Source organism: Beta vulgaris, chromosome 4 (assembly GCF_026745355.1).
Source record: "Beta vulgaris subsp. vulgaris cultivar EL10 chromosome 4, EL10.2, whole genome shotgun sequence".
Taxonomy (NCBI): Eukaryota; Viridiplantae; Streptophyta; class Magnoliopsida; order Caryophyllales; family Amaranthaceae; genus Beta; species Beta vulgaris.
The window spans coordinates 12,534,774-12,548,005 of NC_079205.1; the positions used below are offsets into that span (position 1 = coordinate 12,534,774).

The following is a 13,232-nucleotide window of genomic DNA, read 5'->3' on the forward strand; positions in this document are numbered from 1 at the left end:
TCACATAGAGACCAATTTTTTTTGAAGTGGAACTAAAATTGCCCCATACCTTCGAGATCTAAAAATTTCAGACCCTTACCGTATGCGTATTTTTTTCGCCTACGTAGGATGAGTACGAAATTGACTACGTCATTATTGTAAAGGTTATTGTTTTGAAATTCCTTTTCGAAAAGAATTTGACAATAAGTATTTAAAAGAATACTCATAAACCTAGCTAATTAATTAGATATTTGCGAAACCATTAGACATATTAAGCACTAATCTAATAGAAATTTCCTGTCATTGCTTTATAATTGGTCAATGAACCAAAAGTTGAGTTCAGGGCGCGAATATGATCAAGAATCCATTTTAACTATTGTCTGCCTCTACTTAATATGATTTATATTCTAGTTTCATGCACATACATACAGGGGCGGATCCAGGATTCTAGACCAGGGGTAGCGCAACTTTACATTACTAGAAACTCAAAAAAAAAGTTCGTAATTACTAAATTCAAAATGTTACAAAATCCTAAATGTTACAAAATCCAAATACAACCTTGAAATCAATAATAAAAGAAAATTACAATTGTTCACGTCGGGTCCTCAAATTTTGGAACCGATTTACAATCGCATCAACTTCTACATCACAAAACAAATCTTTTTCAAGAAAAGTAACTAAACAATCATTTAGCAATCCATCTCCCATGCTATTTCGTAATTTATTTTTGATCATAGTCATAGTAGAGAATGCTCTTTCTACACTTGCAGTCGCCACAGGAAGAATTAACACCAACTTCAAAAGCAAATAAACTTTTGAATGAGTTTCATGTTTTTTTGTTTCAACAAGCTTTATAGAAAGCTCATTGAGAGTCTTCACATTCCAAAACCTCTCATCATTTCGAACATCTTCAATGAAGTTATCCAATGAATGTTCAAAAAAGAACATTTCAACACTTGAAAATTCATTTGGATAAAACTCAGCAAGCCTTAGCAATTTTTCTTTATCATATGATGCAAACCGATTAGAAGGATTAAAGCAAGACATGCAAATAAGTAATTCCTTACTTTTCTCACTAAATCGATTTTCAATTTCTTGCAATTGTTGATCAATAACACTTAGAAAAACCTCAACCCGAAAATGATGAAGATTTGTCACTTGTGAAGTATTACCACGAAACATTCTTCTCCCCGGTGCAACATACATTCCCTCCATGTTCAGAATCTCAATGTCATGTTTTGTCAAAAAGGAAGATACTTTAGTCATATGAGTATCCCATCCACCATCTCTTAGCTTTTGCAAATTCCTCTTAGTCACATCAACCAAAGTCATAGCATTCACAATATCTTGATCACTCTTTTGTAAAGCCAAATTCAACTCATGTGTGATCCCAAAAATAGATGTCATCAAGTATGCCACAAAAACAAAATCAAAAGTCATCAACAAATTAATGATTGCACATGCTTTATTTTTGTCGGCCTTTTCAATGGAAGATTCAGCAATAGCATCAAGTGACTCAAGGATTGGACGATATAAATCAAGAACATTCACAATTGTTTTATAATGAGATCCCCATCGAGTGTCACCAGGCCTACTTAAAGATTTCTCTTGATTCAAACCAGTGCCAGATTCTATTTCACCCGAGGATAAAGCTTCTACAACACGTGTTCTTTGATTTTGTCGAAGAAATTCTTTTCGTTTAGGTGAACCACCAACAAAATTCAACAACAATGGAAGCACATCAAGAAAAAGCCAACTACAATCAGAGTTTTTCTTGGCAACGGCAACTAGTGTCAATTGAAGTTGGTGAGATAAACAATGAACATAATATGCTTGTGGACACTCATCAGTTATTAGAGTTTTTAGACCAGCTATTTCACCTCGCATGTTACTAGCACCATCATATCCTTGTCCCCGAACTCTAGAAAGACTAAGAGAATGCTCCATAAGCAACGATTCAATTGCCTCTTTAAGAGTTAAAGAAGTGGTGTTAGGCACATGAACCAAACTAAGAAAACGTTCATTCAATCCACCATTTCTATCAATGTATCGCAAACAAAGAGCCATTTGTTCTTTATCAGATATATCTGCGGACTCATCAGCAAGGATAGCAAAAAAATCATGACCAATTTCATCAAGCATGACTTTCGTTGTTTCTTTTGCACAAGCATGTATGATGTCTTTTTGGATGCAAGGAGCAGTCATTTGGCAATTTCCCGGAGCGTTTTCCAATACAACCTTTTCAACATCAAGTCTATCTTTTGCATGAAATTTAAGGAGTTCAAGGAAATTGCCTTGATTCAAAGAATCAGAATTTTCAAGATGGCCACGGAAAGACAACCCTTGAAGTAATAAGTACTTCACACATTTAACAGAAGCTTCTAATCGCTTCCGATAATTGCTTGCCATTTCTTGCGATTGATTACTGAAAACAGATGGAAGACTATCCTTTTGATTTTTAAAGTCAGCAAGACTCGTCATGGCTTTATTGTGAACACTCATATGTCCACCAATATGCTTATTGAGTGCATCTGGTTTACTCTAAGTTCTAAACCCCTCACTAACAAAAGCATCAGAACCTTCATTGTCTTTCTTGAACAAATAGCAAGCAAAACAAAAGGCAGCATCTTTTTCCACACTATACTCAATCCAAGTGTCATACTTCTGAAACCAAGTAGGATTGAAGCGGCGATTACTTTTCCCAAAATCTCTAAAAGGAAAGTCATGCTTTACCGGTTGACAAAGTCCTCTATCAATATAGAATCTCCTAATATAATCTCTATCATCATTATGGAAATCACTCATATTTTTCCTCTTTCCCGGATCTTGAGGAAGACTCTTAATTTCCATTTCTGTTAACCTTTTCAAAGGAGTTGGGATTTGAGACCTAGTGTGTGAAGTAGCTCCAAGTTCTAAGTCTTCATTTTGAGATGGAGGATTAGTACTTAGTGGAGAAGAATTTTGTTGACTTGGTTGAGTGGAGGAATAGGTGAATTTGAATCAACTTGATTTTCATTAGGTGTTCCTTTGGAAAAAAAGCTTGAAATATCCCTCCCTTGTTTTCTCTTCATGCTTCTGAAATATAGATTTTCATTCACTAATCATTCATTCCCACAAGCCACAACTACAATAATAATAAACTAACAAATTCCACAAATTCCTAATTTCAACACCATATGATATATCATATATCACTACCAAACTTCCACAAATTCAACCCAATAAACAATCATACTTCACAACAATCAATCAAACTTCCACAAATTCAACCTAACTAACAATGGAAAAAACGACAATAATCAATCAAAATTCAACCTCACAACTCACTACTCACAATCAAAATTTCAACCCAAAGTCCACAACAATGAACAACCAAATTCCACAACAATGAACAATCCACAAACTACTAATTCCACAAATCCACATACCACAATTATTGGCACAATTTCCACAAATTCTGAAATTCAGCCTAAAAGAAAAATAAAAAAAAACTGCCATTCCATTCTGCCAACAATTCTAGAGGAAAAAGAAAGAAAGTTACCTGAATGGCTGAATGTAGTGGCTGAACGCAAACGCCGGAAGCCGGAACTATGTGTCTACTGTCGCGGGTCGCCGTCACTCTCGCCGTCGCCGTCGCTACTGTCGCCGTCGCTAACTACTTCTGGAGAGCCGAGCAGCCGACTGCCGAGATTCCGAGAAGAAAGAAAAAGAAAGTTAAGACTCAGGGGATTAAGATTTAAGAATCAAAGTTAAGAGGAGACTCTAATTTAGGGTTAGATCTAGATTCTAGATTATAATTCGCGGAACAATAAACTTACCATTTTGAGGGCTAGATCTAGTTTCTCCGACGATACGACGACCGAGACGAATACTCCGGCGACTGGAAATTCGATTTTCCGACTGGCGAATCCGCGAATGGGAGTTGAGAGTTTGAGATGAGAGAGAGAGAGAGACTGAGTTTGAGGAGGTGAGAGAGTGAAAATTCCAAATGAAAAGCGCCCTTCTTTTTTTGCGATTTTTTTCCGATTTTTTGAATTTTTTTTTTTTTTTTTTTTTTAAAAAAAAAAAGCAGGGGTAGCACGTGCTACCCCTTGTTACCACGTGGCTCCGCCACTGCATACATAACCAAGCAACAAGTTAAACATTTTTAAAAAACTAAAGTAGGTCAAGTCGTGAAAAGCGCCAAAAGACCAATCTTTATTGACATATTTACTAAGAAATCATATTACTGGGATTGTAAATCAATTATCCATATTTTTTTTTCTAAGCAAGTAAGTACTTTGATGAAAGAAACTCAATTTACAACCAAAGTAATCAAAAGGGAATGGAACTAACTAGGTTGGACCCCTTCACCCAAAGATTAGACCAAGTTAACTAGCTACAAGAATACAGTTTCCTACTTATGGGCTATCAAACCAGCTCATATCTCTTCTAAATATTTTTTGAGGCAATACTAAACAAATTCTAGCCTTAACAATAATTTTAACTTGATGACAAATTCTTCTAATTCTAGGAACACACTGGTGCATTATACTTTGTTCCTACTTTGCCCTATCAAATATACTAGATACGCTATCCCCGCTAGCATAACTTACTTATGAAATTTTGACCTCCTTGAAAGTTGAAACCACATGATGAGTTATTGTAAATCATCGGTAACAACATGGCATTCTACCCACCTTTTAATATAAGCTAAACAAACAACATTCATATCACACTTGAAGGATAAATGCTGATGATCTTCATTCCCGCTAGCAACGGATAACAGATATAAGAGTTTTGCTTATCCCAATTTGAGCAAGCCTGGTTGTATTCTGAAGTTTTTCCTGCAAAAGAATGAACCTATGTTTTGGAAGATTTAGCTTAGTCCAGACCATTGTATCCCAAGTTACACTAACTTACTCTCCAATCAATTTATCATATACTACTTTCACAAAATAATGAGTCATGCTCTTGAACTCCACTTGACATAACTTCTTACAATATCAGTCTGCATCCTTGATGTACACTTCATTCGGCCATCATAGCCATACATTATCCTTCTTTGTGGAAATGACCCATATATAATTCCCCTATTATATTCCATGATATAACTTCTCTAAACCCAAGTCCTCCCACTGCCTTTAGGAGTGCAGATTCTCTCCCAAGCTAAAAATATAGGTTTATGTGTGAAATTTTGGCCACTTTACAAAAAAGCTCTGCACCTTTTTGTGATTTGATTAAGCACTTTCTTTGGCAAAATAAAAACTTGTGCCCAATACATATGTAAACTGAGAAGCACAAAGTTTATTAATTTCACCCTATCAGTATATGATCAATTTCTAGAACTCCATTCTCTAATTCTAGCTACAATTTTTCAACAAGAATTTCACATTAAATTGTTCTTATGTTATTAACACAGATTGGCACACCCGGGTACTTAAATGACAATGATTACTAATTAAACCCAGATAACTCCACAACTCTTCTACTTTATCTATCACTCATTCCACAAGTATAAATTTTTGATTTTTCCACATTGGCTTTCAGACCAGTTGTATCAAAAAAACACTTTCAACATCAAATCATCAGCAAAATGTTGGGATGCATACTCCCAACAATCCTCCCCTCAGACCAAGGACCACAAACCGCTGGTCTCCCCTCGCACAATACATCCTGATCTCTTGTACCGCCGCAACCCGCACCACGGAACACGCCGCTTGACCACCCCCAAGTCAAGAGGACTTTAAACACAAGGTATACATCAGGTTTCCAATCGCGAGGGCGCACAAGGACTCCCACATGCTCCACCATGGAGCGACAACCACCCCTTCATAGGTCGAGCCCCATCGACCGGCTCACCCGACAACCTGGCTCTGATACCACTTGTTGGGGCCGCCGCGCACGTTCACACACCCACTAGTATGATATTGTCCGCTTTGAGCCTGGCCAAGCCCGCACGGATTTGTTTTTGGGCATAACTCAAAAGGCCTCATACTAGTGTGGTGAACATCTCATTAATAAGGAGCTCTCCCCCTCCTTATTTCTTCCATGTGGGACTTGGGATGCACACTCCCAACAATCAAAGCGGACAATATCATACTAGTGGGTGTGTGAACGTGCGCGGCGGCCCCAACACAAAACACATATGTACGAGATCAACTTCTTTGAATCTAGGATGATATTGAAACTGATCCGACTAACCAAGTTTTGTCAATATTTTTGACAAATATTCCATACAAAGAACAAAAAGGAAGGGGGAGGAAGAGATTGGATTTCCCTGCCTCAACCCCCTTGACTAGGGGTGTTAACGAGCCGAACCGAGACCGAACTTAACTAGGCTCGGCTCGACTCGAAAACTTTTTTCACCAGGCTCGGCTCGAGTTCGAAGCTCGTCGAGCTTCAAAAGATTAGGCCCGGCTCGAGCTCGAGTATAAAATTTACAGCTCGGCTCGAGCTCGTCAGGCTCAAAAAGCTCGAGATCTGACAGTTGAGGCCCAAACATTTAAGATTTCAAAGGCCTAGTATCCCAACTTATTAATTTGCAAGGCCAAACAATAAGTAAGCCCGCCGTGAAGTGTGAAGATGTCAAACATTTCCTTTATAGAGATTTTGACTCCCACCCCGCGTGTTATTTAGCGATGTGGGACGCCTAAGTTTTCCTAGTTTCTTCCCCACCATCTCATATCACTCTTTGTACTTTCTCTGTCCTCAACTGGGTTGCGCCGACGAGCTGCCACACATAGATAACGTGCACTGTCGCCGGTGCACTGTCGCACCGCCGACGTTCCTAATGTTGCCGCAACTCTACTATTGTAGCAACGACAACGACGGAGGATCTCGTAGATAACAAGGCGGCTGGGGAATCGGGTCTTGGTTTCTTCGAAGTTGGTGCTCTCAGCATTATTTTCTCTCTCTCCTCTCTTACTTTTGCTGTTGTGATATTGTAGTGATTTTAGCGTTTGAACTCAGAGTATATTTGCAGATTGCAAAATGCAAAATTATTGGAGAGAGTTATTCTTGTTCTTTGGCTCACCAGCTATTTTAATTGAAAGGCGCCAAGTTTGCTCCTACAGTTTCATTCGATTTCTTGTGAATTTAACGGTGGATGAATGTATGATTGAATATAGTAGTGTGGGAAATGTTGCTGAGATTTTGCAGAAGGTTTGAAGGCTCAAGACTCAAGAGTATTGGTACTAAAATCAGATCATTGAAGATGAAGAATTGTTAATTTGTGTGTGTGTGTTTTTTTTCCATTTTTACACAATTTTTTAATACTAGTATTAACTTTACCTTTTTGAAGTGTTGAAAATTTTAATTTTTCTTCAAGTTATTCCAATCAAATAAACACTATTAGGCCACGACATCTTTGGTTGGCATTAAACAGAGATATGATTATTAACATGGTTGTTTTTAACCATAGTTATTAATTAACTTTTTATCTTATATTAAATATTAATGAAATATTTTTAGTAATTAAAAAAATTATCGAGCCTGTTTGCGAGCTTTCGAGTCGAACTTAAGGTAGCTCGGGCTCGGCTCGTTAAGTTCTCGAGCCGATCTCGAACTCGAATCGAGCCCGCTCGAGCCGAGCTTTGACCGAATTTTGACTGAGCCAAACTCGAATAGTTTGCGAGCCACCCTGGCTCATTAACACCCCTACCCTTGACTATTTAGTAATACACTTATATAAAGTATTACAACATGATATTGGCCTGTACTCTATAACATTTTTAGGACATTTAGTTTTAGTTATTAAAGTGATAACAGTAGTGTTTACCTCCTTTAATAGTCTACCACCTTGCAATACATCTAGGACTGCTTCTATTACATCATCACCAATTATTGCCCAGGCATCCCTGTAGAAAAAAGTACCAAAACCATTTGTTCCTTTGCACCTAGAAAAAGAATATAAAGCCTTTTGCAATTCACTTGTTGTATATGGTTTATTCAGTATATATGATCATCAGTCATGATAAGACCTACTATTATGAGGTTGTTATATACACTCTTTCTTGCTATAACACCTCCATTAAAAAGCTTCTCATGGTAATCTAGAAAAGCATTTGTTACTGAATTAGGAGTGCCATGCCATTCACCCTAATTATCATAAATGCTATAAACTTGATTTTGTAACCTCTTGATACTTTGATGGAACAATGATGTATACCACTTCTTCCGTTTCATTTTAAATGCAACAAATGAGTATTTTATATCTCACAAAAGATACCTCTTTGTTGCATTTAAAACAAAAACGAAGGAAGTACATCATTTTTATTCCAGCTTTCCTTGGCCTTTTGAGCTAAAAACTCCACACATGCTTGATGTTTTGTATGATATTCTTTGAAAGCTTCCAACTCTTACTCTGCATATTGTATATTAGCAATATTTTCATGCATTAACATTTGTGCAGTAATTATCTTGTGATAAGCCAAAAGGTCAACAACTTGTATTTCTAAAAAAAACTTCTTTATTCAAAGCCTTTAAACCTGTTTTCGCCCTTTTTAACTTCTTCATAATCTGGTACATCTTGATACCTGAAATATTCTAACTCCAAGCTCCTCAACAATCTCTTCAAATTATGAAGATGTTCTCCACATGGTGAAATATTTAAATGGTTTTTTACCACCATTATCCTCTGGATAAATTGTCAATAGTTTAGGATACTGATCAAACTCACCTTCATTCTGAAAAGACACCTCAGCAAAAGTATATCTATCTAGCCAAGCCTGATTTGCCATTAATCTATCCACCTTTGAAAAAAACTTTGCTACTTCCTTGCTATTTATTGTTCCTAGTATAAAAGTTGCCTGAACTACTTTTAATATCCTGCATTCCACAACATGTGATGCACTTCATTTCCACCTCTTTAATAAGAGCACCTAATCTCTCCTCGGTGCTCATCACACAGTTGACATCCCCATATAACATCCATGGATCAAGAATGTTAAGCTTCATCAAATCATCCTATAACTCTTTAGCTCTTTCATTAAAAGCATAGATGAAAGTGCTATAAATCATTCATAAGTTGCAAAAAGCAAGGAATCAATTGACTAGTGAAATAACATATATTAGCATGAAAACTACCAAGCTTCCATGCTAATACAATTCTACCTCCATCCACCTTGCTAGAGTTTAAAGTGAAACACCATCCACTGAGAATTCTCTCATAAAGGCTCCCAAGATTCTGATCCTTTACCTTTGTTTCTAAGAGGCCTATAACACGTATAACAGTCATAGCAATGTAATTCCTCACTGTTGAACCCTAGTTTTGATGATGACAAAGAAACAAAGATGCAAACTAAGTAGTGAACTAATGAGTTATTTAAGTGTATGGTGTTTAAGGTATCAATGAAAGGAAGTGGGAGAATACGAAGTCAAGGAAGAAGTCAAGAGAGGCTTTCAAAGGCTAAGTAAAGAAGTTTCTAAGTTGATACTGGAGCAAGCATTGGATCAAGAAGAATAGAAGCTAGGCGTTTTATTTTCTAGTTCCAATGTAAAGGAACAAAGAAAGAATGGTAAGGAATAGTGCCAGTTTATTTGAGAATGAGAGTTTGTTCCTTTTGTAAAGAACAAACTAAGTGGCACTAAACGAATATGTTAAAAGGAACTTAGTTAATAAAAGGAACTAGACTTAGGCGTGCAACAATATAACGGTTAAAATTATATTTGAGTAAGTCATGCCTAAATTATAGGAAATTAGTTATATCTAATTTCAAATGATAAAATCAGTTTTAAAAAGAAAATCTATTTAAGAAAAAGATTTTGTTATTCGGAAAAAAATTAAATAAATATCCGGTTTTAGAAAGAATTTGTTTAAAAGATATTATTTTCTTAAAGATTAAAAATTCAGTTTTAAAGATAAAAATGTTTTTATAAAACTGATTTCTGATAAAGCTCAAGGAACTCCTATTACTTAGGAGTAATGGCTAAATATTCCACGTTCATTTATAGTTCATGGGATCATGGGACATGGTGAAACGTGTTCCTTAGGGGAAGGAACATCATGGGTTAATGGACTAAACATGTACTCAGTTTTAATCCCACGTTCTTCATGATTAACTCTATAAATATAGAAGTCTAGATAAGTTCCAAATGTGTCTGACTAAGTAATTAAGTGAGTTTAACTAATTAAGTGTCAGTGCCTTCATTCTCTCATAATAGCCATTTGTTCTTTGCCTTCTTACTCTAATTCCACTAAGCTTATTTCGATCAATTGTATTTTGGTTTTTGGGGTAAGGGAACTTTGAGTGAAGTTCTGTAAGAAAGAGCTTTGAGTGAAGCTTGTATGTGTGAGAAAACTTCGAGTGAAGTTGAGAGGAACTGCTGTTAAGGGAACAGTGGCTCAGGAACTTGAGTTTAGGAACTCAAGGTGTGGCTCGAGTTAGAATTAGGTTGTAACAAAGTTGTTTGGCCTAATTAGTGAAAGTGTTGAGTTTAAAATCCCTAGTGGTCGAGGTTTTTTCTTCTTGTTGGGCCCAAGAAGTTTTTCCTCGTAAAAATCCCTTGTGTTCCTCTAGCTTGTTTATTCGTTTAAGTTTTAATTTCCGCAAAAAGTTACGTTTATTTCTACACCTACAATTCACCCCCCTCTTGTAGTGTTCCTAGGGAATCACGTAAGATAGGAAACCCTATTGAGAAAAAGATCCAAGGAACAATGAATACCACCGAGAAACTTGAAGAAGGTTATTCCACTCAAAGGCCTCCTATGTTCAATGGGAAGTACTACAACTATTGGAAGAACCGCATGGAGATATTCATCAAAGCTGAAAACTATCAGGTATGGAGAGTCATTGAAGTTGGTGATTTCGAAGTCACAACTACAAATGACAAAAATGAGGTAACTCTAAAACCCCTCTCTGATTATGACAAATCTGATTTTGAAAAAATGGAAGTAAATGCCATGGCTATTAAACTGTTGCTTGTGGACTTGGACCCCATGAACATAATAGGATCATGGGATGCAAATCCGCAAAGCAAATATGGGATTTACTAGAAGTAACCCACGAAGGAACTAATGAAGTTAAAAGATCGAAAATTGATTTACTTATGAATCAATATGAATTGTTCTGCATGAAATCTAAGGAAAGCATCCGAGACATGTTTACTCGTTTTTTAACATTATAATGAGTTGGCTTCTCTTGGAAAGTTTATTTCATCTGAGGAACAGGTTCGAAAGGTTCTTAGGAGTCTCCCTAAGGACAGATGGATGGCTAAAGTCACTGCTCTTCAAGAAACAAAAGACTTCACTAAGTTTAACTTAGAACAGCTGGCAGGGTCACTTATGACTCATGAGCTTCACCTTGATACTGAATATGGTGAAAGCTCCAAATCAAAATCAATTGCTCTCAAAGCAGATGATGAAGATGACTCAGACTCAGAAGAAGAAGAAGAAACCCTCATGGTTCGAAAATTTCGAAAGATGTACAGGAACATGAAGAATGGAAACTTCAAAGGTAAAACTAAGAAATTTTCTAACAAAGCTGCTTGTCATAAATGTGGAAGTACAGATCACTTCATCAAGAATGTCCTCTTTGGGAAAATGACAAAACCAAAGAAAGGAACAAGGAACGCTTTGCTGAAAGGAACAAAGAATCAAAAGCACCTTTCTCTAAGGCAAATGTGCGCAAAGCTATGATAGCTGCTTGGGGAGATTCAGAGACGGAAGAAGAAGAGGAACAACCAACTGAAGAAACAGCAAACCTTTGCCTCATGGAAAACACTGACGAAAAAGAAGATGAAGAAAAATTGAGGTAAGTCAACATGGACTTGAGTCAGAACTAGATGGTAAAACTAGGACTGAAATATATGATCTTCTTTATGATGCAATTCTTGAATGTAGAGATGAACGTGAAAAACGTGAACAAACGGAACAAGCCTTAAAGGTTTGCAAGGAACACATAGAATGGCTTAAGAAAATGAGAACAGATTCGAAACAGATTTTTGATTTTTTGATAAAAACTTAAAAATCAAAGAATGTTATGAGAGTTTGAAAAATGAAAATTATCTAATTAATTTAGAGATTTCACACTTGAAGGAATTTGTCCCTGTTCTGAGTTCCTTTGATATAAGATCAACCCCTTTGAAAGGATACAGATCTGAGATTAAAAAATAAATAAAGAGAAAAATATTTTAAAGGAACAGATCTGTAATCTTAAAAAGGAACTGGTTGTCGCAAGGAACAGAGGCAAAATCATGAAAGTTCCTAAGTGGATTGAGAAACCACAGACCAAAGAGAAGGAAGGTCTTGGTTTTGAAAACTACAAGAAAAGGAACAAGACAAAGAAATATGTTGATCTACCTAGTGATAAGTTCTGTATGTATTGTGGCAAGGTAGGTCATTACATAAATCAATGTCAACTAAAATCTGAGATGATTGGGAAAAATGTGACAATAAGTAAGAAAAAATGGGTTGTCAAAACAAATCCTAGTCAAGAACAGGAACACCACGAAAGATGGGGTTCCTTCAACTAACAACTAGTTGATTTTTGCAGGTTGGAGTGAGGGGAACAACACTTGGTATCTCGATAGTGGTTGTTCCAAGCACATGACAGGAGACAAAACGAAGTTTCTCTCACTCACAACCTATGAAGGTGGCAGTGTAACATTTGGTGATAATAAGAAAGGTAACATTGTTGCTATGGGTAAGGTCGGTAAGTCACCATTACACTCCATTGAAAATGTATTTTTAGTTGAAGGTCTAAAACATAATCTATTAAGCATTTCTCAATTCTGTGACAAAGGAAATACTGTAAAATTTGATAAAGAAAAATGCTTAATCATCAACATTAAAACTAAGAAGGTTATTTGGAAGGAACAAGGAAAGGGAACACATACATTGTGGATCTAGACCTTGTTCCTCAAATCAATTTAACTTGTCTTAGTGTTATTGAAGATGATTCACTTCTATGGCACAAGCGTCTAGGACATGCTAGCTTTTCATTACTTGAGAAACTTAGATCAAAAGACCTTGTTTTAGGATTACCATCCATAAAATTTCATATTGATCAAGTTTGTGATGCATGTGCACGAGGTAAACAAGTAAGATCCTCTTTCAAATCTAAAACGATTGTAAGTACCACTAAACCATTAGATTAATTCATATGGACTTATGTGGACCCATGAGAATTCAAAGCAGAAGTGGAAAGAGGTATGTACTTGTGATTGTAGATGACTACTCTAGGTACACTTGGGTTATTTTTCTCCTAGTAAAGATGAAACTTATGATGAGTTCCTTGTCTTTGCTAAAAGAGTTCAAAACCTAAGTGGACATA

The 13,232-nt window shown here is 36.4% G+C and overlaps 1 protein-coding gene across 1 annotated transcript; it reads right to left on the bottom strand.

Annotated features, from left to right (window-relative positions):
* Window positions 1-561: 561 nt before the first annotated feature.
* On the bottom strand, window positions 562-2,460 carry LOC104891545 (uncharacterized). The gene has a single exon (XM_010677252.2). The coding sequence runs from the start codon at window positions 2,458-2,460 to the stop codon at window positions 562-564; it is 1,899 nt and encodes a 632-aa protein (XP_010675554.2).
* Window positions 2,461-13,232: the final 10,772 nt, after the last annotated feature.